Source organism: Helianthus annuus, chromosome 13 (genome assembly GCF_002127325.2).
Source record: "Helianthus annuus cultivar XRQ/B chromosome 13, HanXRQr2.0-SUNRISE, whole genome shotgun sequence".
NCBI lineage: Eukaryota > Viridiplantae > Streptophyta > Magnoliopsida > Asterales > Asteraceae > Helianthus > Helianthus annuus.
The window spans coordinates 115,330,796-115,357,300 of NC_035445.2; the positions used below are offsets into that span (position 1 = coordinate 115,330,796).

Consider the following 26,505-nt stretch of genomic DNA (forward strand, 5'->3'; position numbering starts at 1 on the left):
AAGAGAGACGAAGACAGATCAGAGAGGAGGCTGAAGAGGAGAAGAGATTGAAGGAAGAAGAAAAAGCGGAAAAATTGAGGAGAGCTCGATTTTTAAATTCAAGCAAGACAGTCAAAGAGGTTCCTGAATTCGAGATTAAAGTAGAGGCTGAACCGGTCATGGTCCCAGAAAAATGCATGAATTGTGATTCGTTGATAAAGTTGATAAAGCAGAACAATGAGTTGTTGCACAACATTCACAAGTTGAAGGAATCGTATGATACAATGAACAGAGAGATCAACAAATATACAGATTCTGATGGTGAACAAGCTGAAGCTATGAACACTTTGAAAATAGCTTATCTGAGACAGCTTGATACAGCAAATTATAACATTAAGAAGTGTGCAGATCTCGAGCTTCAGTTAGCGACACAAAAGATAGAAACTGAGAAAGTCAAGAAATTATTGGACAGCTACTCATGTTCTACTTTTGTTGTTGACAGGATTTATCCGGTGGTGAAAGATTTGAAGACGTTCGAAGAAGTGAAGATTTTTGAAGAAGAAAAATCCGTGACAAAAGATGAAGAAAAAGTGAAAGCTTCTGGTAAGAAACCGAGTGTATCCTACAATAGATGTCCGCCCCCGGTCGAAAATGGATATTCACCCCGAAATCCTAATTCAGAAAGAGTCAATAAAGCGATCAATCTGAAATGGGAGTCTGGGCTGTCGGATAACTTGCCAGAAAGTATCGATGTCACGTACACGTCATCAGACACTGATCATGAGTCAAAGTTGATAAAAAGTGTGGTCGATCAGGTGTTAGACAAAGATGACAATGAGGAGTCAAAACCCGAGTCAAAGTCTGGGTCCAGTGCGTCAAAGCAAACAGTCAAAAAGGACAAACGGGTTTACGACAAAGAGTTTTTACTTTCGAAATCTAATTTGAATGATGAATCAGTCAAAGTAGCATATACTTTGAAGGGTTCTGACAAATTATATTCAGATGAAAGTTTTCCAATAAGAAGTGTCAGAACTGAAATGATTCAAAAGGTTTTCAAAATCACAGAAATTAATATTTCTGAAATAAAAGATTTTAATCTTAACGGAAAACCTAAACAGTACACTTCAAGAGATCAACAAAGAATTAACAAGAAAATGGGTTACAATTGTGGTTACAGTTTTCAACAGAAATCAAACCATAATCGTAATTTCAAAAAGAAAGGTCTCGGTTTTATTCCACCGAAAAACTATAAAAATGAAAAATTTTATAAACAAAAAAATGTTTTTGTTTCAGGGAAAACTTCGGAAGCTGAAAAAGAAAAATTATTCAGAAATCAGACAAATCAGGAATTCCTTGCCAAGAAGCAAGAAGAACCAAAGAAGACCGAAGTTCTGAAGAAGGTTGAAAAGAGATCATGTTTTCAGTGTAAAGCTGTTGGTCATCTTGCGAAGGATTGTCCGAAGACATTCAGACCAAAACAGGAAATCTCGAGAAAAATGAAAGTAAAAGTTGTTGAAACGACTGAACTATCAACCCGGAAGTTTACAGGCTTTGAGAATTTAACTTATGAAAAAGGAGAATCTTCAAAGAGTGCTTCCAAACGCATAGCCAAAGAATCAAATCAGAAATGGGTTGTGAAAGGTTCAGGTAACCGTTCTGGTGATGAATCTGATTCCATAAAATCAGAGGAGCCATGTGTTGAAGGAAAGGTTGTAAAGAAAATTCCGAAAGTGGACGATGTAAATTTTCCGCCACTACATGCTAACAATTACAAATCTAAAATCGGAAAAGTTGATGTTCCAAATCAATTTTATTCAGACAAGAAGAAAATTGATGTTGGAAAAACTTTCAACGGCAATGTAAAACGCATCTTTGGAAAAATGGCCAGTGGTAAGGCACAAAGCATTCAGGAGTTTTATGCTTCCAAAGGATGGGTTTACAGGTCGGTTGAAAAGAGGGATGAAAATGATGAGGTTACACCCAAGGATGGTCAGGCTTGGGTGGATATATTTTTCCAAGAATAAAATCCTGACTTGCCGGAGATCCCAAGATGGTATTGTGGATCATGAATCGGCATCTTTCTAAATCTGTTTGTGTAGTTGCAGGACTTGCCGGAACTCCCAGGTTTGTAAGCGAGGAGTAGGAATCGGCATCTTGAGAATTCAACCTAAAGATGGTAATTGGTTGAAAAACAGGTTTGAAGAGCTTGAATTGCTAAACTTACAAGTGGTTGTATGGTAGTGATTGGTGTAAATCTTACAAGTGGTTAAATCAAGGTCATTAAATTGGACTTGATTTAATTATCATTCAAGAATTTGGTAAACAAAGTGATGATTTGAACCCCATTTTACAAAAGATAAAAACAACTAAACTTATTTTCCGGAAAAACCATTCTGATTAAAACAAACTTAAGTGTTTTGAAATCATTATGGGAAAATAGTTTGTTGTGAGGGGGAGTTCTGATTGTTTAAGCCAAACGGATGGAGAATTGAAGTGTTTTGATATCAGTTGTCATGTTCTGTACAGTTTGTTTTCAATTTTCTTTAGATGTATTTGAATTTTAGGGGGAGTAAGAATTTTAGAAAATCCAAAAACATCAGAAAATTTGAAAAAGCCAAAAACATGATAAAATCAAAAATGAGTCTTGTTGCGTAAAAGAGGAAATGATAGTACATCAGTGAACTATCACAGCACGCTAAAGAATTGTAATGTCAAAATGTGATAAACAATCTTACTGTGGATGTGTCAGTAGATTTTCACACATTTAGTAGATTGAAACGAGATATAAACCTAAATCAAACTTGCTTAATTCGTGGGTAACTATTCTTGGATATATGGGTAACCCCCGAAATCTTGTTTGAAAGGTCCCGTGTTCTGAGATACTAGGTCTTTATGCTCAGTGATATCTGGGGTATTATTCCGGGACTTCTGCTGTATGGAAATACTGACCTAGTCCCCGAATAATACTTTCTGCAAAAAGCTTTGAAATATAAGCGCCGCCCTCAGCAAACTGATTAAACAATAAAATTGGTAATCTTTGCTGTTGAAACAAAAGATCCTCTAAAGGGGACCCACCAAAAGTCGAAGCCGTCATCTCTCTGCGTATACAGAAGTATCGACCTGAGCTCTCACGGCCCTCGCACATTACCCCTTTACAGATATCATCTGTGGTATACTCACCTGTAAGACTGAATATTTGGGATCTGGATACGGGAGTATATTCAAGTGGAGTGATACACAATTAAGGTTAAGTCTTTAAAACATTAATATTGTATCTCGAATCGATTGAAATTTGTGTTGAAAATTTAAGTGGACAAACATACTGACAATCTAGGTAAATTGTTTAGAACTTAATATGTAATCAAGCTTAACGGTGTTTGTGATATGTTTCATAACTGATATGATCCTCTTGCACAAACTCACAAAAATATTGTCTGTAAATATTTCATTTTCCGAATTTACTTTCATTCCTGAAAATCCAAAAATATTTTTAGTGTGTTTTAGCATAAATTTTGAAAAATCAAAAAGATTTTCGACAATTGATGTTGAGATGCTGATTTTCGAAATTCAAAGTGCTAAACTTGAAGAACTGGTTTGGGGAGTGTTTGAGAGTTAAATGATGAAGTTGTTTTTGATAAAAACCAGAAATGTTCTTGAATGCAAAATCATTATTGCTAATTGGTTCGTCATAGTTTCTAAAAATATTGAAAAGTTTTAATCTTTGTAGAAACTTATGGATGGGTAGAGATTGTGCAGGTGTTAAAAAGCCAGGTTTCAATCCAGAACCTGATGGGAGCCTGTTAAAGATCTTAGAACCTAATGAAGTTTGAATTCCAGACTACGATCCCAGCTATGTGAGAGGGGGAGTCTGAAGACACAGTGCCAATATTCAAGAGAGAAGAAATTTGTTGATGATGGAAATAGAGAACCAGGATTCTTGGATTGACAAATATTTCAGAAGCAGATTGTGACTGATGAAGATTGTAGATTGCAGACTGGAATGAAGACATTGATGAAAACTCCGTCAACATCCGAGGGGGAGTTTGTTAGTGCACCTACGTCTGCTGACTACGTCTTTCATCAAGTCATGAAGATTGAGGAGATCAGAGATGACACAGAATCCTAGAATAGGTTATTTGTATATGGATCGCTTTTATGTCATTGTTCTAGGATCGCTTTTAGGTCATTAATGTTCTGGATCGCTTATATGATCATGTCTGGATCGCCTATATGGCATTATGTCTGGTTCGCTTATATGGACTGCCATATAAGCGACCCATGATGTCTATAAATAGCTAGGGGCGATCCACAACACAAAGGATGGTGTAGATTCTTCCGGTAAGCCACGAAGTGCTGCTGAAGTGCTGTGAAACCTTGTAATTGCATTGGAAATCAATACAACAGCGATATTAAAGTGAATACGACTACAATAGCATCAGATTATTAGTTTCCGCCTCTTAATCTGAACGAGAGCTTCTCTGAACGACTCAAACAGGTCGGAACACGATCCTACACTAAAGAGGGCATCCAAGAGGAGCGGTGCTTTGATTTTGGTTTGATTTTGTTCTGGCAACGGTGGTCTATTATGGTGGTGAACAATGGAGGTAGAGATGGTGGTGGTCAATGGTTGTGAAACTTGTTCTGTGTTGATGAAAATGGTGGATAAAATTGAAAGTGATAATGCTTATTAATATAATAGTAATAATAATACTATAATAAAATAATACTAATAATAATACTTATTATTATTACTTTACTATATGATAATAATACAACTGAATGAACAGTTGTTTTAATATATTATATTAATATATATATATATAGTAATATAATAATTATTATTATTTTCTTTGCTTTCTCAATTGGATAAGCTTGGTGTTAACCAATACTGGTATCGAAAATACAGGTACGGTTTGGTTCACTATCGGTGCATTAAGGTAAAAATCGGTACTAGACTGATACAGAAAACGACAAAAGTCGGTACCGGATTAACTTTGAATATCTTTTATTTTGGGAAATTCGGTACTGCTACACGGTATTATTTGCTCATCCCTGATCACGGTTGCCATACAAACAACAACGGTATCGTACAACTTTTTATTGTTGATTTTCTTCAACTTTAACTTTTAATGAATTCTTTTTTTAGTTTCAGGGGTAGGGATGAGCTCGGTGGCAACCGACACCGAAAATACCATTTACGGTACCGACATATGAAAGTAAAATCGGTAGCGAACCGGTACTAGGAACGTCAAAAGTCGGTACCGAATTGGTACTTAGGATCCTTCGGTTTGAGAAATTCGGTACCGGTACCCAGTATTATTTGCTCATCTCTGACCACGGGTTTTATACGAATAACATCATTAACATACAACTTTTTTGGTTGATTTTCTTTCGATTATGTTTTACTGTTTTTTACATTTTCTTTTTATTTTTGTTAGTGGTTCCGCGTGTAACGCGCTCATAGTGATTTCAAAACACATGTAAACACAAACTAAATAATAAAAGAAGTTCGCCGCAACGCGGCTAGGGTGATAAACCTAGTTAAAATAATAATAACAATTATTATTCTAATTATATTATTAATATTAAACATTTTGTTGTATTTTTTATTTAAAGGGTTTAGATAAAAATGGCAAAATACAAAAGATAATTATAAAGTGACAAGAATACCCGAAGACTTGACTAGGGTTTTTGGATGTAGTTAGAGGGTGGATTAAAGTGAAAAAAAATAAAAAACTCAGATACTTAGATGAGAAGAAAAAATATTTGAATTAAAATAGGAATTTGGTACAAATCATACGGAGTAAAATGACAATTTATCCTTTCCATATAAAACAACTTTTTAACACTTTAGAAGTCCCAAAATGCAAACTGGCAGTCTCAATCCAAAACAAGCTTCAAAATCATTGAACAAGTGATTTCCCCCAATTAAAAGATAAAAATGCGATCATCGTCAACAAAGCAGGTTGCAGAGAACAATCGAGGTTTAAACGGCCGCTTCTTCACTCTCCGTAGCCGCCTCTATAACGCCTTAGCTCTCGGTCTCAGGTTTCTTCTTCGCCATTTCAATTCAATTTCTTTACTTATGTTGCCCAATTGTGTTTCACTTCTATGAAATTGTTAAGCTGGATTTTTAGGGGTTTTAATGGAAGAACGATCGTTCTATTCGGGAATATTGATAATCAGAACAATGTGATTGTTTAAAAAATTGAACTTTAATTTCTTGTGATCTTACATAATATATAGATATTTTTTTGAATGTGTTTTTAGGGTTTAGGGTTTGCTTGAAGAATTGAAGTTGTAATAATGCTTAATGTTTGTCAAATTCTGAATATTTTTGTGAAATAGATAGACATAATCTGAAATGAGAGTAAGAATTTGTTACTGGTTACTTGGTAATTAATTTTAGTTTATACTTGAATAATCATCTTGTTACGCCCCGCTTGCGGTATGCTCATATAATGTATACATGTGTGGGCGCTCGGGGGGCAAAAGTGAAAGTGTACTAATTTTAACGTTATTTTACTAATTTCGTGAAAATAACGTGAAAAGAGGGGGATGGTTAATCATGCATCATGTGGTGGCGTTGATAGCCGAAAGACAAGGGGGTACGTGCACTAATCGGTGTTTGTCTCAATTGCTGAGTGTTATGTGCCTTATGTCCAAGGCTTGATGCAAAACTACAATCGAGCCGGGGGTCTCATTGGAAGCATCCTCTCTATTTCTATGGGGTAGAGGTAAGACTGTCGACATCTCACCCTTACCTTAGCTTTGCTATTGGTGGATATACTGAGTATGATGATGATGACTTGAATAATCATCTTGTTGCAGCTAATACGAAATCGATTATCCAAAACTGGTTATTTTACCCCTAAATAAACTGATAATTAAAGTAAAATATGTTTATTCCAAAAGCCTTGCTTCAAAAGTATACATGATGTTTTTTTTTTTTTTTTTTTTTTTTTTTTTTTTTTTTTTTAAATCATCTTGTTGTAGCTAATACGAAATCGATTATCCAAAACTGGTTATTTTAACCCTAAATAAACTGATAATCAAAGTAAAATATGTTTATTCCAAAGACCCTGCTTCAAAACTATACATGATGTGTTTTTAAGAAGCCGTTTGTCCATTATGATGATGTGATATAACAGAAATGAGGAGGGAGGACGGAGATGGTCATGTACCGATGTCGAGACACAAAGACATGTTGTTCGTACCATTGATGCGTTTCTTGAGTGTATATCCAGTGACATGTCACTACACCCTTTAGTAAAGGTATTTGCATACCACAGTCAATTTAATTCAGAAACCATTAAATCATTACATGCCGGGTTTCATGTTTTATCCCAAATATTAGGACTCAGTTGCTGATATTGTACCAGCATTGGGAACAACACTACTTCAGAAAAACGAAGCGGTGATGAAATTAGCTTCAAAAGTGTTTGTAAAACTTGTGAATGTTATACCATATTCTGTTACCGAATCTCTGCTGTCGGATATAGTCCACCCCTTATCATCTTCTCTATCTTCCTGTCACGTACCAGTCGTAACATTATGCGCCACTGCATTGAACGCGATCCTATCATGTCTAAGTTCCAAAAAAGATAGAGACGTATGGAAAGTTCTAGAAGAAACAGAGACGATTAGTTATATCATCCAACAAATACAGTGTGGCGGGAGTAAACCACCCGAATTCTTCGTTGAAACAATCTCGCTTTTGAGTAATATACTTCAGCGTTGGCCGTCTTCTAGGTTTTGTGTTTGGAATAATAATGGATTAATGGAAGTATTAAGTTCTCTTAGTCTTGAGCCGATGCTTTCCGTGAGGGCTGCGGTTTTGCAACTGTATTCGGCCATAGGTATGCAAATTTTGTGTTTTAAGTGTTTTTTTTTCTTTTCGAGATTGCTTTCTAAACAGTTTCTAACTTTGGGTACCAGCTTTATGTAGAAATGGAGCTAAGAAGCTTCTAGAAATTGGAAACGCTCCTTTACAAATGATGATGGAATCCATGGATGACGTAAACCATAATTACCTACAGCTTGCTGGATTTACACTTGCTGAAAGCTTCGTGGTAATAGACGATATTCAATGCTCATTAGTCATTACTTACCATTTAATATCATTCTTGGTTTAAAAGTAGGGATGGCAACAAAACCCGAGCCCAATGAGTGTACCCAAAGCCCAATGGGTATGGGATTAGTTTTAAAAAATTTCACGAGTATGGGATAAGGTGATACCCGGCCCGATTACCTGAAACCACATACCCGTTTACCCAAACTATATACCCGAAATTTTGTATTTATATTTTTATTTCTATTTCCCTTAATCCTTATCTATTAGCGACTTGCCGACTTATTTTAGTAGGTTTAATTATGTGAAAAAAATGTTTTGGCATATTGTTTATATTTTCATATTCTGTGTTTGAAGTATAAAAATAAAACTATATAAACATTTTAATGTTATTATTTAATTATGATAAATCTTATATGTAATGTATATATTTCAATTTATAATAGTTGTTATCTATGTAAAAATTATACAATAATTATAGAGTTAAATGCCTGGTTGGTCCCTTTGGTTTACAGATATTGCATAGTTGATCCTCGTGGTTTCAAATTACACACTTGGTTCCGATGGTTGTCCTTAGTAGCTAATGTCGTTAAATTTTCAGTTAAATACGTGTGAAATTGCTTGTTTACCCTTAAAGATTAAACAAAAGAATATAAGAAAATCCCATACAAAAAAATATATTAAATTCATGTGGGCCCCACTTCTTCACCTATCAACCACCACCACCACCACCACCAGCTCCTCCTCCTCTTCCACCTTCACAAACCACCACCTTCACACACCATCACTAGTCATCTTCATCACATCCCACTCTTACCAATTTCTTCCAGACCATGTCATCCAGTCATCTTCATCATATCCCACTCTTACCAATTTCTTCCAGCGGCGTTTCCGGCTACCACCTTCTCCGACAATATTGAACGGACCATACGATTTGTAATGTTGTGGGTTTCTGATCTGAACTTTGATGAGACCTTCTCAACTGATATCATCATTAGTGGGGGTAAAACCCAGAATTCAACGAGAAATTGGTGATCAAAATCAACCATTCTGATGTTTTTAAGTGTGAAATGTGGATGATGAGCAGGGATAAGAACTTCATGGAATGTGGATGGGGAGTTGACTCAAATTTTAGTCTTTCTTCTACTAATCTGTTTTATTCTCCTGCTGGAACTGTTAAACTGAGTCTTTCGTTGAACACGAGTCTGCCGTTCAAATTCAAGCACACGTCGGAGTCAGGGATGCGGAGGAAGATGCACACAAAGACAACGCCGGAGACGGAGAAATTATGTCCTCCGGTTTAGTTCCCATCTGTAAATGGCACATTTAGATCTGATTCGAGTTTTCCAGTTGATTATCGATGAATTTATGGAGGCAATCCAAGGTGGTGGTGGTGGTGGCGGTTGTATTGTTGTGGTTTGAGAAAGAAAAAGAGAGAGCCGACTGAGAGCGATTAGGGTGAGAGTGGGGTGGGGGTTGGTTAAGAGATAATTAAGTTAAATTAAAATATGGGCCCCACTTTATAAATAGCTCTTTTTGTAATTAATTTGTAAATTAATTTGTGTTTTTTAGTACTATGGGAAGTTTGGTAATTTTACATAGACTTTACTGAAAAATTTAACGACGTTAGCTGATGAGGTCCATCCATGTTGTGAAAATGCAGTCATCCGGTCCACTCGTGAACATTTTCAAACCATTGGGACCAACTATGTAATTTTGAAACCACGAGGATCAATTGTGCAATAATTGCAAACCACAAGGAGCAACCAGGCATTTAACTCATAATTATAACAGTTAAAAAGAAATGTATTTGGAAATCCCAATTGGTATCTTTTAACAAATTAACGGGTATACCTGATACCCGCGGGTATGACCGATACCCTAAGGGTAATTATCCGATGGGTATTGGGCCGGGTATGAGTATGGGATTACTCGGCCCGAACCCGGCCCATTGCCATCCCTAAAATAAAAGGCATGCATGATTAGTGTTTTGAACCGATCAGAAAGTGCCTCAGCGCCTTGAGGCGTTGACTCATGCACAGGGGTGAAAATTGGTCAAAAATGGGGTCTGTAGGATGGTGATAAGTAAAAAAACCAAAGGGATAAAGAAATTATGAATGGTTTACTTGATATATGTAAAACAGACGAGACAAATGCAGCTTTTGGTTGTACATAGAGAAACGCCTCGCGTACGTGGAGCTCTTGCCTAACACCTACGCTTTCTTCGCGCTTTTTTAAACCAAGATATGATACTGATTTTATGTTGAATTTTGTTGTAACATGTACAAAACCTATTGTGTCACTTAGGTAAGTGAAGAAGGAAGACTAAAAATGATTGAATCGTACGTTGAGCCGTTAGCGAAGTCCGTCATTAGTGGACTAAGCAACTGGAGTATGCATACAGGGAAGCTTATGAAGGAACAAATGTCATTAATCAAGGGTGCTTGTTGTGTATGCAAGATCGTTTGTTGGCCCGGGAAGCATCATAATTACTTCTGGAAACTCGGAATCGAGAGTGTTCTTCTTAAGTTACTTCTAGATGATTTTCATATCAAGCAAATATCCGAGCATTTTTCTTCGTTAGACGAAGTGGAAGCCCTTGCACGCGATGGTTTAAGTGCTAATTTTCTACCTGCGATTAAACCGCACGTGTGGGATATTCTTGGTGGGCTTGCCACACATTGTGCTGAAGATTTTACTGCGCAAATGGTTAAAAGTGAACTCTACCTTAAGATTCTCATCACATGTGTGTGGTAATGTTCTTGTGCATCTTAATATATAGAGTAAAGTACACGGATGATCCCCGTGGTTTAGCAGAATTTTGGATTTGGTCGCTAACTTTCCAAAAGTACACGAATGGTCCCTGTGGTTTGCACCATGTAACAGCTTTTTTCCAAAAGTACGTGAATGGTGGCTTAGGTTTGCACTTTACAACGCATTTAGTCCCTAACTAGGACTTGCTAAAACCTTTAGATTTGTTGGCTGGGGACTAAATGTGTTACAAAGTGCAAACCATAGGGACTATCTGTGTACTTTTGGAAAGCTAGGTACCAAATCTAAAATTTTGGCAAATCACAAGGACCATCCGTGTACTTTACTCTAATATGTATTATTATTGTCATTAATCTCCACATACTTCTGATAGTTCTAATTTGTTTGCTAATGTCTTCTAACAGCTTAGGATTTGCGGCTTCATTGCGTTCGGCACGTCAGCGTTGCCCAAATGTCGAAAACGAGCTAGCGTCGAGAGCGGTTTTATTAATGATTTACTCTCCTTCAAAGTACATTTCATCACAAACAAAATCAACATTGTTGGGAATTTTAAAGCCACTCGCCAAGGAGGATATTAAGTACCTATTAAATACCCTTAACGCCACGTCATCAGGTATTACCGGTACAATGTCCGATAATCTTCAAGCGATTCACCTAATAAGCTTGGCTTGTTATTCGGGTCTACCTCAATATCGTAGGTATGTTATGAAGAATCAAGGAGTATACATACTATTATCGTTGATACAAACGTTATCACGAAACCATGTTCATGAAGAACGGATGTTACGGATGAACACGTCATTTCATTATTGTGGTCATAACATGAAGATGTGTTGCTACGAGTTTGAAGACGATTGGGTAGGTGATGAAATGTTTCTCGTTTTCGGTTTGTTAGGGCTAGCGGAATTGGTACACCATTCGGGTTCACTCAAAGATCATGTTTGGTCGAAGTCAACCGAGGGTCAACTAATATCGCAAGTGCGGGAAATTTGCGTCAACTCCTTCGCTTCCGGACCAAAATGGTACTGTGTGTATCTTCTTAGCTATTTTGGCATTTACGGGTTTCCGTCGAAACTCGGTAATACTATCGGGAACGCTCTTAGCGGTGATGAAAGTACGAATTTGACGCTCGTTCTTGCTAACCAAGAACATGTGAATGTTCATGGTATCATCCTGAGCGTTCGTTGTCCATCACTCTTACCGTCCGAAGGGTATACTTCTAGAAGAAAAGAAATTCGGCTCTCGGCTCACGTGAATCACCAGGCATTGTTGAAATTACTGGAATACGTGTACTCGGGACATCTAACAGCAACCGACGACCTTGTGAAGAGACTAAAAACATTGGCTAAACATTGTAACTTGCAGCCTTTATTGCAAACGCTTTGTAGAAATCGTCCCAAATGGAGAACTCCTTTTCCGACTTTTGATCTTACTTCAGCTCTTGGACCGAACGGTTTTTGTTTCTCGTAAGAATATATTTCGCTCAACTTAGTTACATTCATTTGAATTTAATTATATATCTATATTGACTATATCTAACTTAGTTATATTTTGTAGGGACATTGTTCTTGAAGCAAAGGGTAACGCATTTGAGAATTGGAAGTGCGAATCATGTGCTTTATCACAACCGCATTTACATGCTCATAAGGCCATTTTATGTGCAAGTTCTGACCACATGCGCGCTTTGCTTTGTTCTGGAATGCAAGAAAGGTACTTATTACTTAAATATATTCTTGGTTTTTAAAATGCGCGCCTATATCACGAGGCGATATGTAAAATGTCTCAGGGCCTTGAAGCGGTGTCTCATGCACGCATGGGTCACAATCAGGGGTGTTCATTATTCGAATTGCACTCGAATATCCCGAAATTCGAATCGAACCGAATTCGAATAGGAATTGGAATTGGGTCCTTATTCAAACTGGATTTATAATTCGAATTCAAATTATGGTATCTCAAATCGAACCGGTTCAAATAACCTGAATTCGCATTATATAAATAGTGAAAGGTTTAAATACAAAAGGCTCGTGCGACCATACGCGACCACCAATATAACATGCGTAATTACGTATTATAATGTGCGTAATTATGTATTATAACCGTCGCACGTTAAGGGGCTATTGTGCGTTAACCTTCCCCTATATATACTTATGATTTATTGAGTTGGGCTTCAAAATCAATTATTTTTTATATAATATACTTATAGATTTTAGTTTTTGTTTTTTTTTCCTTGTTGCTAATTTGGTGACCCGAATTCGAACAAGCTTGTTCGAATCAGTTTTTGCGAATTTTATTCGAATTGGTATTCAGTATTGAAATTTTCATTAAAATGTTTCATCATATATCATTTGTTTGCAGCCAGTCAGAAACTATAAAGATCGATCTTGGTTGGAACGCGCTAGTTCGACTAGTAAACTGGCTTTATTCTGGTAAACTCGTGCCAAAACCCAAATACGGTTGTTTATGGAACAATCTAGACGAACAAGGGAAGTTAGAACAAGTGATCCCATATGTGGAGCTTTACTGTTTATCAGACAGTTGGCTTCTAGAAGACCTTCACAAAGAATGCTCAAAAGTAATCGTAAATTGCTTAGATTCAGTTAACATGGCAGTTAAACTGATTCAGATCGGCGCTGATTGTTGCCAGTGGGATTTGGTTGAGTTGGCTGCTAAGTTTACGGCACCGTCTTATCATCATCTTCGGAACTCTGGGAAGCTTCTAGAACTTGATGAACAGCTTGTGGATATCGTACGCGCTGCATCTGTTGCTAGACTCTCTCAATGAGGCCATCATATGTTGAGTTTATAAATTATAGAGAAAGGTTATATATATGGATATAGGGAAATTGATCTGTAATAATCCCACCTAGACCTTATTGGCCATTAATAATCCTACCTCAGAATATTCCCCCCACCAGTCCCACCTTTCATCTATTTTTCCTACAATGGTCCCCCGTTAAAAAAACTTAACGGAGTTAAGCTTTTTTCCAAATTACAAACAGATTTTTTAGGGCTTTTGATTAGAACGACGATACGAGTCCATTGATGTAAAACTTGCCTCAAAACGGTGCTCCAAATGATGAAAACGGCGCTTCAATTCGGGTGTTTAAATTTTAAATTAACCAAAATCAAATCACTTGGAGTACCATTTCGAAGTAAGTTTTATATCAATGGACTCGTATCATCGTTCTGATCAAAAGCCCTAAAAAATCTGTTTGTAATTTGGAAAAAAGATTAACTCCGTTAAGTTTTTTTTAACGGGGGACCATTGTAGGAAAAATAAGTGAAATGTGGGACTGGTGGGGGGAATATTCTGAGGTGAGATTATTAATGGCCAATAAGGTTAAGGTGAGATTATTACAGGCCAATTTCCCATGGATATATAGATAGATAGTGTGTTTAATATGACTATAGTTAACTATATTTATTTTAATTGCTATGAGATTTTATATTTTCGAGGAAACAAAAGCTTTCAAATAGTCATATACTTTTCGGAATATCTGGCCCAAACTACCAGAACAACACAAATCTGTAACTGGTTGCAGGAAAAACACAGTACAAGATCTTAAAATCATATCATGATCTTCAGAATGTTGTCTTTTAATGGAATTATTAGGGTATATAATGTTGGGGAATTTCAGAAAACTAGATGATTAGAGAGGCGTCTAATCACTCTCAGATCAAATTATTTCGGTGGTTCACCCGAATAATTCCATCGGATAAAACTCTGATTTTGAGAAATTTGGGTTTCTGGGGTGTAACTGCCTAATGGCAGTTAACTCTATTTTTAGGACAAAACTGTCGCTGTTTAAACATTTCGAAAATGTGGCAATTTCTAGAAAATAAACCCAAGCCAGGGGCTCTGCCCCTTCGACCCTGCTCCCAAGGGCGCTGCCCCGGACCCTCGCCAAGGGGGCGTTGCCCCCTTGGAACCCCCGTAAAGTACGGGTTCAGCCCGTATACTTCGAATTATAATAACTTAAACAAACGTGCACTCCCACACCTCCTAACTTGATTGATGTATATTATTATTCGCTTTGATCACCAAGTCAATCCCGATTACACTAAAATATCTAACATTCCTCCCCCATTTTAGCGTAATCCTTAATTAACTTAAACAAATTCACAACAATCAAACTTATGCATAAATAAAATATCGCGACGATTGAATTTCACATTAGTATATTACACATTCCAAATATACGAATATAGGGGTGTCACTAAGGATTGAACCCTTTCTATTCAGTGAATACATGAAGATAATATAAACACAAGTTTACATACTCTAATGTTCTTTCTTGACACTATTTTACTAGCCTGTGTCCCATCCTTCAATGAGCATATCAAAGCCAAGTCCTAGCTTCTTGAAGTGGCTAAACTCCATGCTCATATAGGTAGCTCTTTATTCTTGCACTTGCATATACAATTTTTCAAAGAACTATTAAGAAGAAAACCTTCAGCCTCTTTTAACTTGCAGGTCTAAACACATACCTTGGGATGATGCTACTTATGTGTTCCAATTTCTAGATGTTAAGCTTTCCACATTGAATTCAACACCTAACGTCATATTAGGTGGGAATTGGGTATCTTAACACGAGAAATCTTATGTGGACTTTAATCCCATCCCTACAGCCGCCTTGTGCACAAGATCTCTACATAACTCTTTGGTTAAGAGGTCGGCTAAATTCTGTTGAGTTCTCACAAACTCCACCGATATCACCCCATACATGATGAGCTCACAAATCATGCTGTGTCTAACACCTAAGTGTCTAGACTTCCTATTATACACTTGGCTATAGGCCTTAGCCAAGGTAGTAGCACTATCACATCTAATGGATATTGGTGATATAGGTTTAGGCCACAATGGAATCTCCTAAATTAAGTTTCTTAGCCACTTAGCTTCTTTGCCAGCTGCGACTAATGCAACAAACTCAGACTCTATTGTTGAATCAGTTATGCAAGTCTGTTTCTTAGATGCCCAAGATCTAGCACCTCCTCCAAGCAGAAAAGTCCATCCACTTGTGGAAGAATGATCTTCCTTGTTGTTAATCCAGCTTGCATTCGAATAACCTTCTAAAACCGAATGAAATCCAGTATAACTCAAAAATACTTGATTCATTGCTTGCCAATGACTTGCACCTGGATTGCTAGTATACCTACTAAGCTTTCCAACAGCATAAGCTATATCCGGTCTAGTGCTAATCATGGCATACATGAGAGATCTAAAGGCCCTTGAATACTCAAGTTGGCTTACAACTACACCTTCATCAGGTGAGAGCTTAAAAGCAGGATCCATTGGAGTGCTACCCGAAGAACTATCATGAAAATTAAACTTTTTCAATATCTTCCCAATATAATGAGATTGAGAAATATATATGCCATTGTTCTCCCAATTGATCCTTATACCAAGGATCACTTCCGCTGTGACAACCCGCAACCTCAAGTTATTAATTTAACCTACCTGTAGTTAATTTATTCATACATTCACAGCACTGCATTTAACTAGGGTTAGTTAAATGAGTCTACGTCGGTAATTCGGGGAACCATTGTGAATAATAATTGTAAACAGATGATTTTATATGAAACCTGTGTGTTGACAAATACGCGAAATATATGCTTTATTTGTAAATCACAATATGTTATGAGCTTCATGTGAAAGTTAATTAGTTAAGGGGGTTAAAGTTAATAATTGAAACCCTAATAACCACTGCCTAACCCTAAACTCTCCCTCCCAAATCATTATACGACAGTTGCAAATCATTCTTCTCTAATCACTCCCAAATTACTTTGGCTGCACATCACACCAATCATAAGACTTGATCTTTCAAACCCTATAATCCATCATAGGCCTTGATTGATTGATTGACTGATTTCTTGTGAGCACATAGTTTAGCATACCGAGCAAACCAAGGTGAGTTCACACTCTTTACCAAGGCATGGGATTCCCGGGGATTGGGAATGGGTGGAATGATGGAATTGAATGATTTCTCGTACTTACACGGTTACTAGACTATCTACCATGGTCCTCGGGTTAAGCAGGACACTTACGTAAAACCTACGTAAACAAGTACATACTACTGTCTTCCGGAGTCAGGAAGGACACTTACGTAAAACCTACGTAAACTCACACATGCTACTGTCTTCCGGAGTCAGGAAGGACACTTACGTAAAACCTACGTAAACCCCCGCGTACCCCCGTCCTCGGTTGTGAAGGATACTTACGTAAGACCTACGTAAAGCTTGTACGTACTACTGTTCTTGGGTTATGAAGAACACTTATGGTTACGAATAGTCTAGTGTATATGCAAACATGGGAAGCCCCCACCTATAGAACATACTACCGGCCCAGTAGAGCCACATGTTACAAACGAACTTATTATTACGAACTTACTTTCTGTGAACTCGCTCAACTAGTTGTTGACCTCTGTTACATGCCTTGCAGGTCGTTAGGTATACTTGGAGCTTGCACAGGGAGGCGCGGTCGTTGTGGACAAGGATCGTGAATGCTTGACTTAAACACTATGACATTACATACTTTAATTATGATTGGGCTTATACTCAGATGCTTCCGCTAAACTTTGTTATTATACTTATGTTTTGTAACACCTTTCATATGGATTGGTTTGGTTTAATTACATTTACTTATACTATTTACATTGTTCTATATGATTGGTGGCTTGATCCTGGTCAGTCACGCTCCCAAGCGGTGATACTCCGCAGGTGGATTTTGGGGGTGTGACAGATTGGTATCAGAGCCATTGGTTATAGAGAACTCGGTTTTAATAAGGGAAAAATGTTTTTATTAAAACCAGACTATAACCACTACAGTGCTCAACGATCCACAACGACGCCTCGCTCCACGTGCAAGACTCGACATCCTAGGTAATAAGGTTTATGTTTATTGCCTACATGCTAGAATTACATAGAACTTTGCTCGTGGTATGCTTAGATTACATTGCTTACTAATTGTTATTGCTTGAAAACACTTGTGTGCTTACTCTCTTCTGTCATCGCACTATTCGCGAACCTCTCTCACTTACGTCACATTTGCTATGAAGATCATGGCCGGACGTATCAACTTGACTCAAGCCCAGTTGACGGCTCTCATCAACGAACGAATTGCTGCGGCACTTGCAGCCACACAAGCAGGAGGTATACCCTGCAGTCGTAACTAGGATCTTTAGATCCTACACTCCTAACCCAACTCTTGTGCTTAACCTTGTCCTATTCTTATACACAATAGGTCAACACGCTCAGCCACCTGTCTACACCTTCAAAAATCTCAAGGATTGCCGACCTAGTACCTTCAGTGGTACTGAGGGAGTTGTAGGCCTCCTCCATTGGTTCGAGAGGCTCGAAACTGACTTTGAGGTGTGTGATTGCCCTGAGTCTCGTAGGGTAAAGTTTGCTACTGGAACACTCGAAGGTGCTGCATTAACCTGGTGGGAAGCACAGGTTCAAATGTTAGGGCTGGCAGCTGCTAATGCCACCCCCTGGAACGAGTTCAAGGACCTAATTAAGGAAGAGTTTTGCAATCGGGAAGACATCCACAAACTAGAGGTAGAGTTCCTCAACTTACAAATGGCGGGGTCTGAAATTGAGGCTTATACGAAGAGATCAAATGAATTAGCCACATTTTGTCCCACTATGGTAGACCCTCCCACCAAACGCATCGAGCTGTATCTCAAGGGTCTGGTGCCATAAATTCAGAGGCATGTGACCGCAGCTAATCTTGGCACTATCCAGCAAGTCACTCGGCTTGCTCATCGTCTCACAGACCAGGCAGTAGAACAGAACAAACTACCGAAACGTGTTAAAGCTGCTACTACATGTGTTTCTAGTGACAACAAACGCAAGTGGGATGGAAACCTAAGCAAAGGATTAATTCCGGTTCAGCCTTTGGCGCAGCAGCAGAAGATAGATGACTACCAGAGTCCCAGTCAGCAGTTTTCTGGTAGTCGTGGGCAGAGTGGATATCAAAGAAATCATCCAAAGTGTAACATATGCAATAGGCACCACAGCGGCCAGTGTAACAAGGGTCGTTGTCAGAGGTGTCTCAAGATAGATCATGAAGCTAAGGATTGTCGAAGCTCACGTCCTGTAACTCAAGAACAGCAACGGCCGCCACAGTCTCCACAGAATCAGCAGCAACAACAGAGTTTTAAAGGATGTTTCCAGTGTGATGCTAAAGACCACTACAAGAGACATTGTCCGCAAATAAATCAGGACCAGACTCAGAACCACGACCATGGAAACAGGGACGACAATGGGGATAGCGTTGGGGGAAGCAATGGAAATAATGACGCCGTGGCCGCATGTACGTGATTGGTCAGGGTGACGCAAGGAACGATCCTAACGTAATAATGGGTAAGTTTCTTCTCGACGACTTTTATGTTACTGTCTTGTTTGATTCGGGTGTTAATACCAATTTTATGTCCTTGAAAGTTAGTCAGATGTTAAAACGTGCACCAACTCCCTTGAACACCAAACATGTCGTAGTGTTAGTTAATGGTAAAAGTCTAGAGGCCACATATAATTCAGGGTTGTAATCTTATCCTCGATGGTCAGACGTTCTCTATCGACCTCATTCCTATAGTTCTGGGCAGCACCTATAGCTCGCGCACCGTATTGTCTAGCTCCAACCGAACTGGAAGAACTGTCAAAGCAACTGCAAGAGCTCTTGGATAAGGGCTTTATTCGTCCTAGCTCTTCGCCTTGGGGAGCTCCAGTGTTATTTGTGAAAAACAAGGTCACAGTGAAGAACCGCTACCCCCTTCCTCGTATTGACGACTTATTCGATCAGTTACAAGAGTCGAGCTATTACACCAAGATTGATCTGAGGTCAGGTTACCATCAGCTGAGAGTCCGGGATGAGGACGTCTCAAAGACGGCTTTCAGAACTCGCTACGACCACTACGAGTTCCTAGTCATGCCATTCGGGCTAGCGAACGCGCCTGCAGTTTTCATGGATCTTATGAACAGGGTATGCAAACCCTATTTAGACAAGTTTGTGATTGTTTTCATCGACGACATTCTGATCTACTCCAAGAGTCAGGAGGAACACGAGCAGCATTTTCGACTTATCTTGGAACTTTTTCGAAAGGAACAAACGTATGCCAAGTTTTCAAAATGCGACTTCTGGCTTCGTGAAGTCCACTTTCTAGGCCATGTGGTAAACAAGGATGGGATTCATGTTGATCCATCCAAGGTAGATTCGATCAGGAACTGGCCTGCACCGCGTACACCAACGAAAATACGCCAATTCTTGGGTTTGGCGGGTTATTATAGGCGATTCATTAAAGACTTCTCAAAGATGGCGCAGCCGCTTACCCTACTGACACAGAAGGGTGTCACTTATCGTTGGGGGTAATCCTCAGGAAACCGCTTTTCAGCACTTAAAGGATGGACTTTGCAGTGCACCTATCCTCTCATTGCTAGAGGGCACAGACGATTTTGTGGTCTATTGTGACGCATCGATACAGGGGCTTGGTTGTGTATTGATACAACGGGATAAAGTTATTGCTTATGCTTTGCGGCAACTTAAAGTTCATGAACGGAACTACACGACGCACGATTTAGAGCTGGGAGCTGTTGTTTTCGCGCTTAAGATATGGCGACACTACATGTACGGTACCAAGTGCACGATCTACACCGATCACAGGAGTCTCGAGCATATCTTCAAGCAGAAGGAATTGAACATGCGTCAACGACGACGGGTCGAGCTGCTGAACGATTACGAATGTGCCATCAAGTACCATCCAGGCAAAGCCAATGTTGTGGCTGACGCCCTCAGTCGGAAAGATACTACACCTAGGCGTGTACGAGCCTTGCAGCTTACTATTCAGTATAGTCTTCCCGTACAGATACGAGATGCTCAGGTAGAAGCATTGAAACCAGAAAATGTCAAGGCTGAAGCCTTACGCGGTTCAAGGCAACGATTAGAACAAAGGGAAGACGGCGCCTACTATGTAACAGGACGTATTTGGGTCCCACTATATGGCGGTTTACGAGAACTTGTGATGGAGGAAGCACACAAGTCTCGCTACTCGGTACATCCATGTTCGGATAAGATGTACCACGATCTTAAAACTACGTATTGGTGGCCAAGCATGAAAGCTCTCATCGCAACATACGTCAGCAAATGTTTGACTTGTGCAAGGGTCAAAGTTGAATATCAGAAACCATCAGGCCTACTCCAGCAACCAAAGATACCGAAGTGGAAATGGGAGAAATTTCCATGGATTTTGTCACTGGCCTACCTAGATCTCAGCGTGGGAACGATACCATTTGGGTGATCGTGGATCGACTCACAAAGTCTGCTCACTTCCTAGCTATTAAGGAGACGGATAAGTTCTCTACCTTAGCAGACGTCTACTTGAAAGAAGTTGTTTCGAGGCACGGAGTGCCAACCTCCATTATTTCGGATCGGGATGCACGATTCACTTCAGAACTATGGCAAGCAATGCACAAATCTTTTGGCTCTCGATTAGACATGAGCACGACTTATCACCCTCAGACAGATGGGCAGTCTGAGCGCACGATTCAAACTCTAGAAGACATGCTTCGGGCATGTGTTATCGATTTTGGCAACAGCTGAAAAAAAACCATCTTCCGTTAGTGGAGTTTTCATACAATAACAGTTACCACACCAGCATACAAGCCGCTCCATTCGAGGCATTGTACGGACGTAAATGCCGGTCACCTCTCTGTTGGGCAGAGGTGGGGGATAGTCAGATCACAGGTCCAGAAATGGTAGTTGATGCTACTGAACGAATTGCACAGATACGACAACGCATGGCGGCAGCTCGTGACCGTCAGAAAAGCTACGCTGATAAGCGCAGGAAACCGCTCGAGTTCCAAGTTGGGGATCGAGTGCTACTCAAAGTGTCACCCTGGAAGGGTGTGGTTCGTTTTGGTAAACGGGGCAAGCTCAATCCGCGGTACGTTGGACCGTTCGAGATCATTGAAAGAATAGGCAAAGTAGCCTACAGATTAAACCTACCAGCTGAACTCGGTGCAGTTCACAACGTTTTCCACGTGTCGAATCTGAAGAAATGTCTGTCAGATGAGACCCTCATAGTTCCTTTGAAGGAACTCACTATCGACGAGCGGTTGCAGTTCGTCGAGGAACCAGTAGAAATCACGGACCGGGATGTCAAGGTCCTCAAGAACACTAGAATACCTCTTGTACGAGTTCGTTGGAACTCCCGTCGTGGCCCAGAGTTCCCCCGGGAACGCGAAGACCAAATGAAACTCAAGTATCCCCAGTTATTCGAAAACCGTGCAACCACTACTGAGGCTGAAGCTACTACAGAATTTTGGGACGAAATTCCAAATCAACGAGGGGAGGATGTGACACCCCAGGAAAACCAGTAAACGATGCAACTTAACTAGCTTCCTCAGTAACCGCATGCTAAATTTCGGGACGAAATTTCTTTCAAGTTGGGGATGATGTGACAACCCGCAACCTCAAGTTATTAATTTAACCTACCTGTAGTTAATTTATTCATACATTCACAACACTGCATTTAACTAGGGTTAGTTAAATGAGTCTACGTCGGTAATTCGGGGAACCATTGTGAATAATAATTGTAAACAGATGATTTTATATGAAACCTGTGTGTTGACAAATACGCGAAATATATGCTTTATTTGTAAATCACAATATGTTATGAGCTTCATGTGAAAGTTAATTAGTTAAGGGGGTTAAAGTTAATAATTGAAACCCTAATAACCACTGCCTAACCCTAAACTCTCCCTCCCAAATCATTATACGGCAGTTGCAAATCATTCTTCTCTAATCACTCCCAAATTACTTTGGCTGCACATCACACCAATCATAAGACTTGATCTTTCAAACCCTATAATCCATCATAGGCCTTGATTGATTGATTGACTGATTTCTTGTGAGCACATAGTTTAGCATACCGAGCAAACCAAGGTGAGTTCACACTCTTTACCAAGGCATGGGATTCCCGGGGATTGGGAATGGGTGGAATGATGGAATTGAATGATTTCTCATACTTACACGGTTACTAGACTATCTACCATGGTCCTCGGGTTAAGCAGGACACTTACGTAAAACCTACATAAACAAGTACATACTACTGTCTTCCGGAGTCAGGAAGGACACTTACGTAAAACCTACGTAAACTCACACATGCTACTGTCTTCTGGAGTCAGGAAGGACACTTACGTAAAACCTACGTAAACCCCAGCGTACCCCCGTCCTCGGTTGTGAAGGATACTTACGTAAGACCTACGTAAAGCTTGTACGTACTACTGTTCTCGGGTTATGAAGAACACTTATGGTTACGAATAGTCTAGTATATATGCAAACATGGGAAGCCCCTACCTATAGAACATACTACCGTCCCAGTAGAGCCACATGTTACAAACGAACTTATTATTACGAACTTACTTTCTGTGAACTCGCTCAACTAGTTGTTGACTCTCTGTTACATGCCTTGCAGGTCGTTAGGTATACCTGGAGCTTGCACAGGGAGGCGCGGTCGTTGTGGACAAGGATCGTGAATGCTTGACTTAAACACTATGACATTACATACTTTAATTATGATTGGGCTTATACTCAGATGCTTCCGCTAGACTTTGTTATTATACTTATGTTTTGTAACACCTTTCATATGGATTGGTTTGGTTTAATTACATTTACTTTTACTATTTACATTGTTCTATATGATTGGTGGCTTGATCCTGGTCAGTCACGCTCCCAAGCGGTGATACTCCGCAGGTGGATTTTGGGGGTGTGACATCCGCCTCCCCCATGTCTTTCATGTTAAAACAAGATGACAAAAATTTCTTTGTTTTATCAACTTGATACTGGTCAGTACCGAAGATCAACAGGTCATCTACATATAGACAAACTATGACTCCTTTCCTAGAATCATCAAATTTGCTATATACACACTTGTCTGCTTGGTTTAATACAAAACCATTAGACAAAACCACATCATCAAACTTTTTATGCCACTGTTTTGGTGCTTGCTTTAAGCCATATAATCACTTAACTATCTTACACAACTTATGCTCATTGCCAGGCATAACCCTCTGGTTGTTTCATATATATCTCCTCATCTAAATCACCATTCAGGAAAGCGGTTTTCACATCCATTTGGTGAATTACAAGATTGTGTATTGCAGCGAAGGCAACCAACAATCTAATAGTGGATATTCTTGCTACAGGAGCATATGTATCAAAGTAGTCAATTCCTTCCTTTTGTCCAAAGCCTTGGATAACCAATCGGGCTAACTTATCAATTGAACCATCTACTTTCATCTTCTTCTTGAAGATCCATTTACAACCAAGTGGTTTACACCCAGGGGGTAGATCAGACAGTTTCCAAGTGTTATTTTGCATGATAGAGTCCATCTAATCATTTATAGCTTCTTTCCAGAAAGCTACATCCCGAGATGCCATGGCTTCACTATAGGTTTTAAGATCTTACTCAATATTGAAACAATATTGATACTGAATTTTAATGTCATCTCTAGATCCTTCAACCAAATATAGTTGAAAATCATCACCAAATGATTTAGCTTTTCTTGCTCTACCACTCCTCCTAGGTTCCGGAGGAGTATCAATCACTTGAGAGTTACTAGAGCTTGGAACCATGTCCCTAGGCCTAGGTATTGAAGAGAATCTATTCTCATCATAATATGCAGTTCTTGCTACAATTACTGTATGCACAGACATGTAGTCACTTGGTTCTATAACATAGAACATGTGAGCAAATGAATGCTCTGCATACCCAATGAAAATGCAGTCTATACCTCTTTCCCCTATGTTCCTTATCTTGGGATCAGTGAGCCTTACCACGGCTTTACAACCCCAAACTCTCAGTTTATGCAGCTCAGGTGGTTTTTTATGCCAAAACTCAAAAGAGGTGGTTTTGTTCCTTTTATTTGGAACCCTATTTAGCAAATAGCAGGCTGTCAACATAGCCTCACCGCAAAAGCCCTCACTTAGGCCCGAATAGGACAACATGGTATTGACCATCTCCTTTAGAGTCCTATTCTTCCTTTCTACCACACCATTTTGTTCCGGTGTGTAAGGAGCTGTGGTATGGTGTATTATTCCAGTCGATTGGAAATAGACCGGATCAAAATACTCACCACCTCTATCCGTATGTAGGGTTTTGATCAACCCACTCCGATGAAGCTCTACCTCTTGTTTATAGATCTTAAACTTTTCAAGAGTTTCATTTTTAGCATGCAACAAATACACATAGCAAAATCTAGTTGTGTCATTTATGAACGTTACTACAGACTTTTTATTACCTAGAGACGGTGTAGCATGAAAATCACACAGGTCGCTATGTATCAAATCTAACACTTTAGTTTCCCTATGAACATGTTGCATGAAAGGCTTTTTAGTTATCTTATTCAACTTGCAAATATGGCAATTATCATTGTTTATGTTAATAGGTGGAATTAAGCTCATTTTAGACATTTCCTTAATCCTTTTAAAATGTACATGTCATAATTCCGAATCAGTCAAGTGGTTACTATTACTAGTTGAAGCTATGTCATTAACATTACTAGTTGAAGCAACACAAACAGATTCATTCATAAATGAGACATCAATATTCAACAAAAACATACCATTGCATAGATAAGCGAAACCTACAAATGTACCATGTCTTGACAAGATATACTTGTCACTTTCCAATACTTGTTTGTACCAATAGTTATTCAACACAATGCTACTTAACAGATTCTTTCGAATTCCGGGCACATACAAAACATTGTTCAAAAGTAAAGATTTTCCGGAAGTAAAAACAAGATTCACAGTTCCTATTCCTTTGATTGGTTCAGTTGCAACATTCCCCATCTTGATGATAGATCCGTCTTCGATTGGTTGAAAGTCTTTGAACAAACGAAGATCCTTGCATACATGGCTTGTTGCACCCGAATCAATCCACCAAGCAATGTCATCATCCTGCACATAAAATGCCTCAGAGATTAGTGACACATAATTCTGAACCGAATTATTAAATTGTACTAAATTCTGACCTTGCTTGCCCAGGTCCTTGGACCCGCTGGAACCAGCCTCATTCTTGTTCTTTGAACCGGACTTGTTGTTATTCTTCATCATCTTACAGTCCCTTTTAAAGTGACCAACCTTACCACATTTCCAGCAAGGGTGATTCGGCTTTTTGTTTGAACCCGAATTGTTGTTTCCTTGAAACTTCCGTTTCCTTTTGAACTTACTGTTTCCTTTGGATGATTCACCTGTCTCAACCATGTTCACAAAACTTGATCCAACCCGTTTCTTTTCATCATTGACCAACAGATTTTCTTGTGCTCTCAAGCCTTCTTCAATTCTGAAGTGGCTTCCAAGTTCAACCAAAGTTAATTCTCCTTTCTGATGTGTTAGATTATGTTAAAATCTTTCCAGGAAGGAGGTAACTTGTCAATGATACTCAAAACAGAGTTGGGTTCATCCATCTTCGTATCATGTTGGGCAAACTACCCTAGAATTCGTAGCAATTCATTATACTGTTCCATCACTGGACTTTCATCAACCATTCTGTAATTGATAAAATTATTGACAAGAAACTTCTTGCTAGAAGAATCTTCTGCCATGTATTTGGCTTCCAAAGTGTCCCACAATAACTTTGCAGTTTCAATATTTTGATAAACATCAAATAAGGGATTAGAAATAC

General features: G+C 39.0%; 2 protein-coding genes across 3 annotated transcripts; one reads left to right on the forward strand and one right to left on the reverse strand.

Annotated features, from left to right (window-relative positions):
* The first annotated feature begins 5,805 nt into the window (after nt 1–5,805).
* Nucleotides 5,806–13,769, forward strand: LOC110942206 (BTB/POZ domain-containing protein At1g04390). 2 transcript variants are annotated; one of them, XM_022183953.2, is made up of 8 exons: nt 5,806–6,027; nt 7,131–7,254; nt 7,337–7,838; nt 7,918–8,051; nt 10,358–10,803; nt 11,227–12,288; nt 12,380–12,532; nt 13,178–13,769. In XM_022183953.2, the coding sequence occupies exons 1-8, from the start codon at nt 5,921–5,923 to the stop codon at nt 13,602–13,604; spliced, it is 2,955 nt and encodes a 984-aa protein (XP_022039645.1). In that variant the 5' UTR covers nt 5,806–5,920; the 3' UTR covers nt 13,605–13,769. The 2 variants fall into 2 exon arrangements, with proteins under 2 accessions (XP_022039645.1, XP_035837385.1); XM_035981492.1 differs by lacking the exon at nt 5,806–6,027 and adding an exon at nt 6,656–6,716.
* Nucleotides 13,770–15,692: 1,923 nt separating this feature from the next.
* LOC118485836 (secreted RxLR effector protein 161-like) lies at nt 15,693–16,115 on the reverse strand. The gene has a single exon (XM_035982321.1). The coding sequence runs from the start codon at nt 16,113–16,115 to the stop codon at nt 15,693–15,695; it is 423 nt and encodes a 140-aa protein (XP_035838214.1).
* Between the last annotated feature and the right edge of the window lie 10,390 nt (nt 16,116–26,505).

Coding starts and splice junctions, on each gene's coding strand:
- LOC118485836 (XM_035982321.1), bottom strand. CDS start 16,115: ATGGATCCTGCTTTTAAGCTCTCACCTGATGAAGGTGTAGTTGTAAGC.
- LOC110942206 (XM_022183953.2), top strand. CDS start 5,921: ATGCGATCATCGTCAACAAAGCAGGTTGCAGAGAACAATCGAGGTTTA. Junction 7,255..7,336: donor CACTACACCCTTTAGTAAAG/GTATTTGCATAC, acceptor CCCAAATATTAG/GACTCAGTTGCTGATATTGT. Junction 10,804..11,226: donor ATTCTCATCACATGTGTGTG/GTAATGTTCTTG, acceptor GTCTTCTAACAG/CTTAGGATTTGCGGCTTCAT.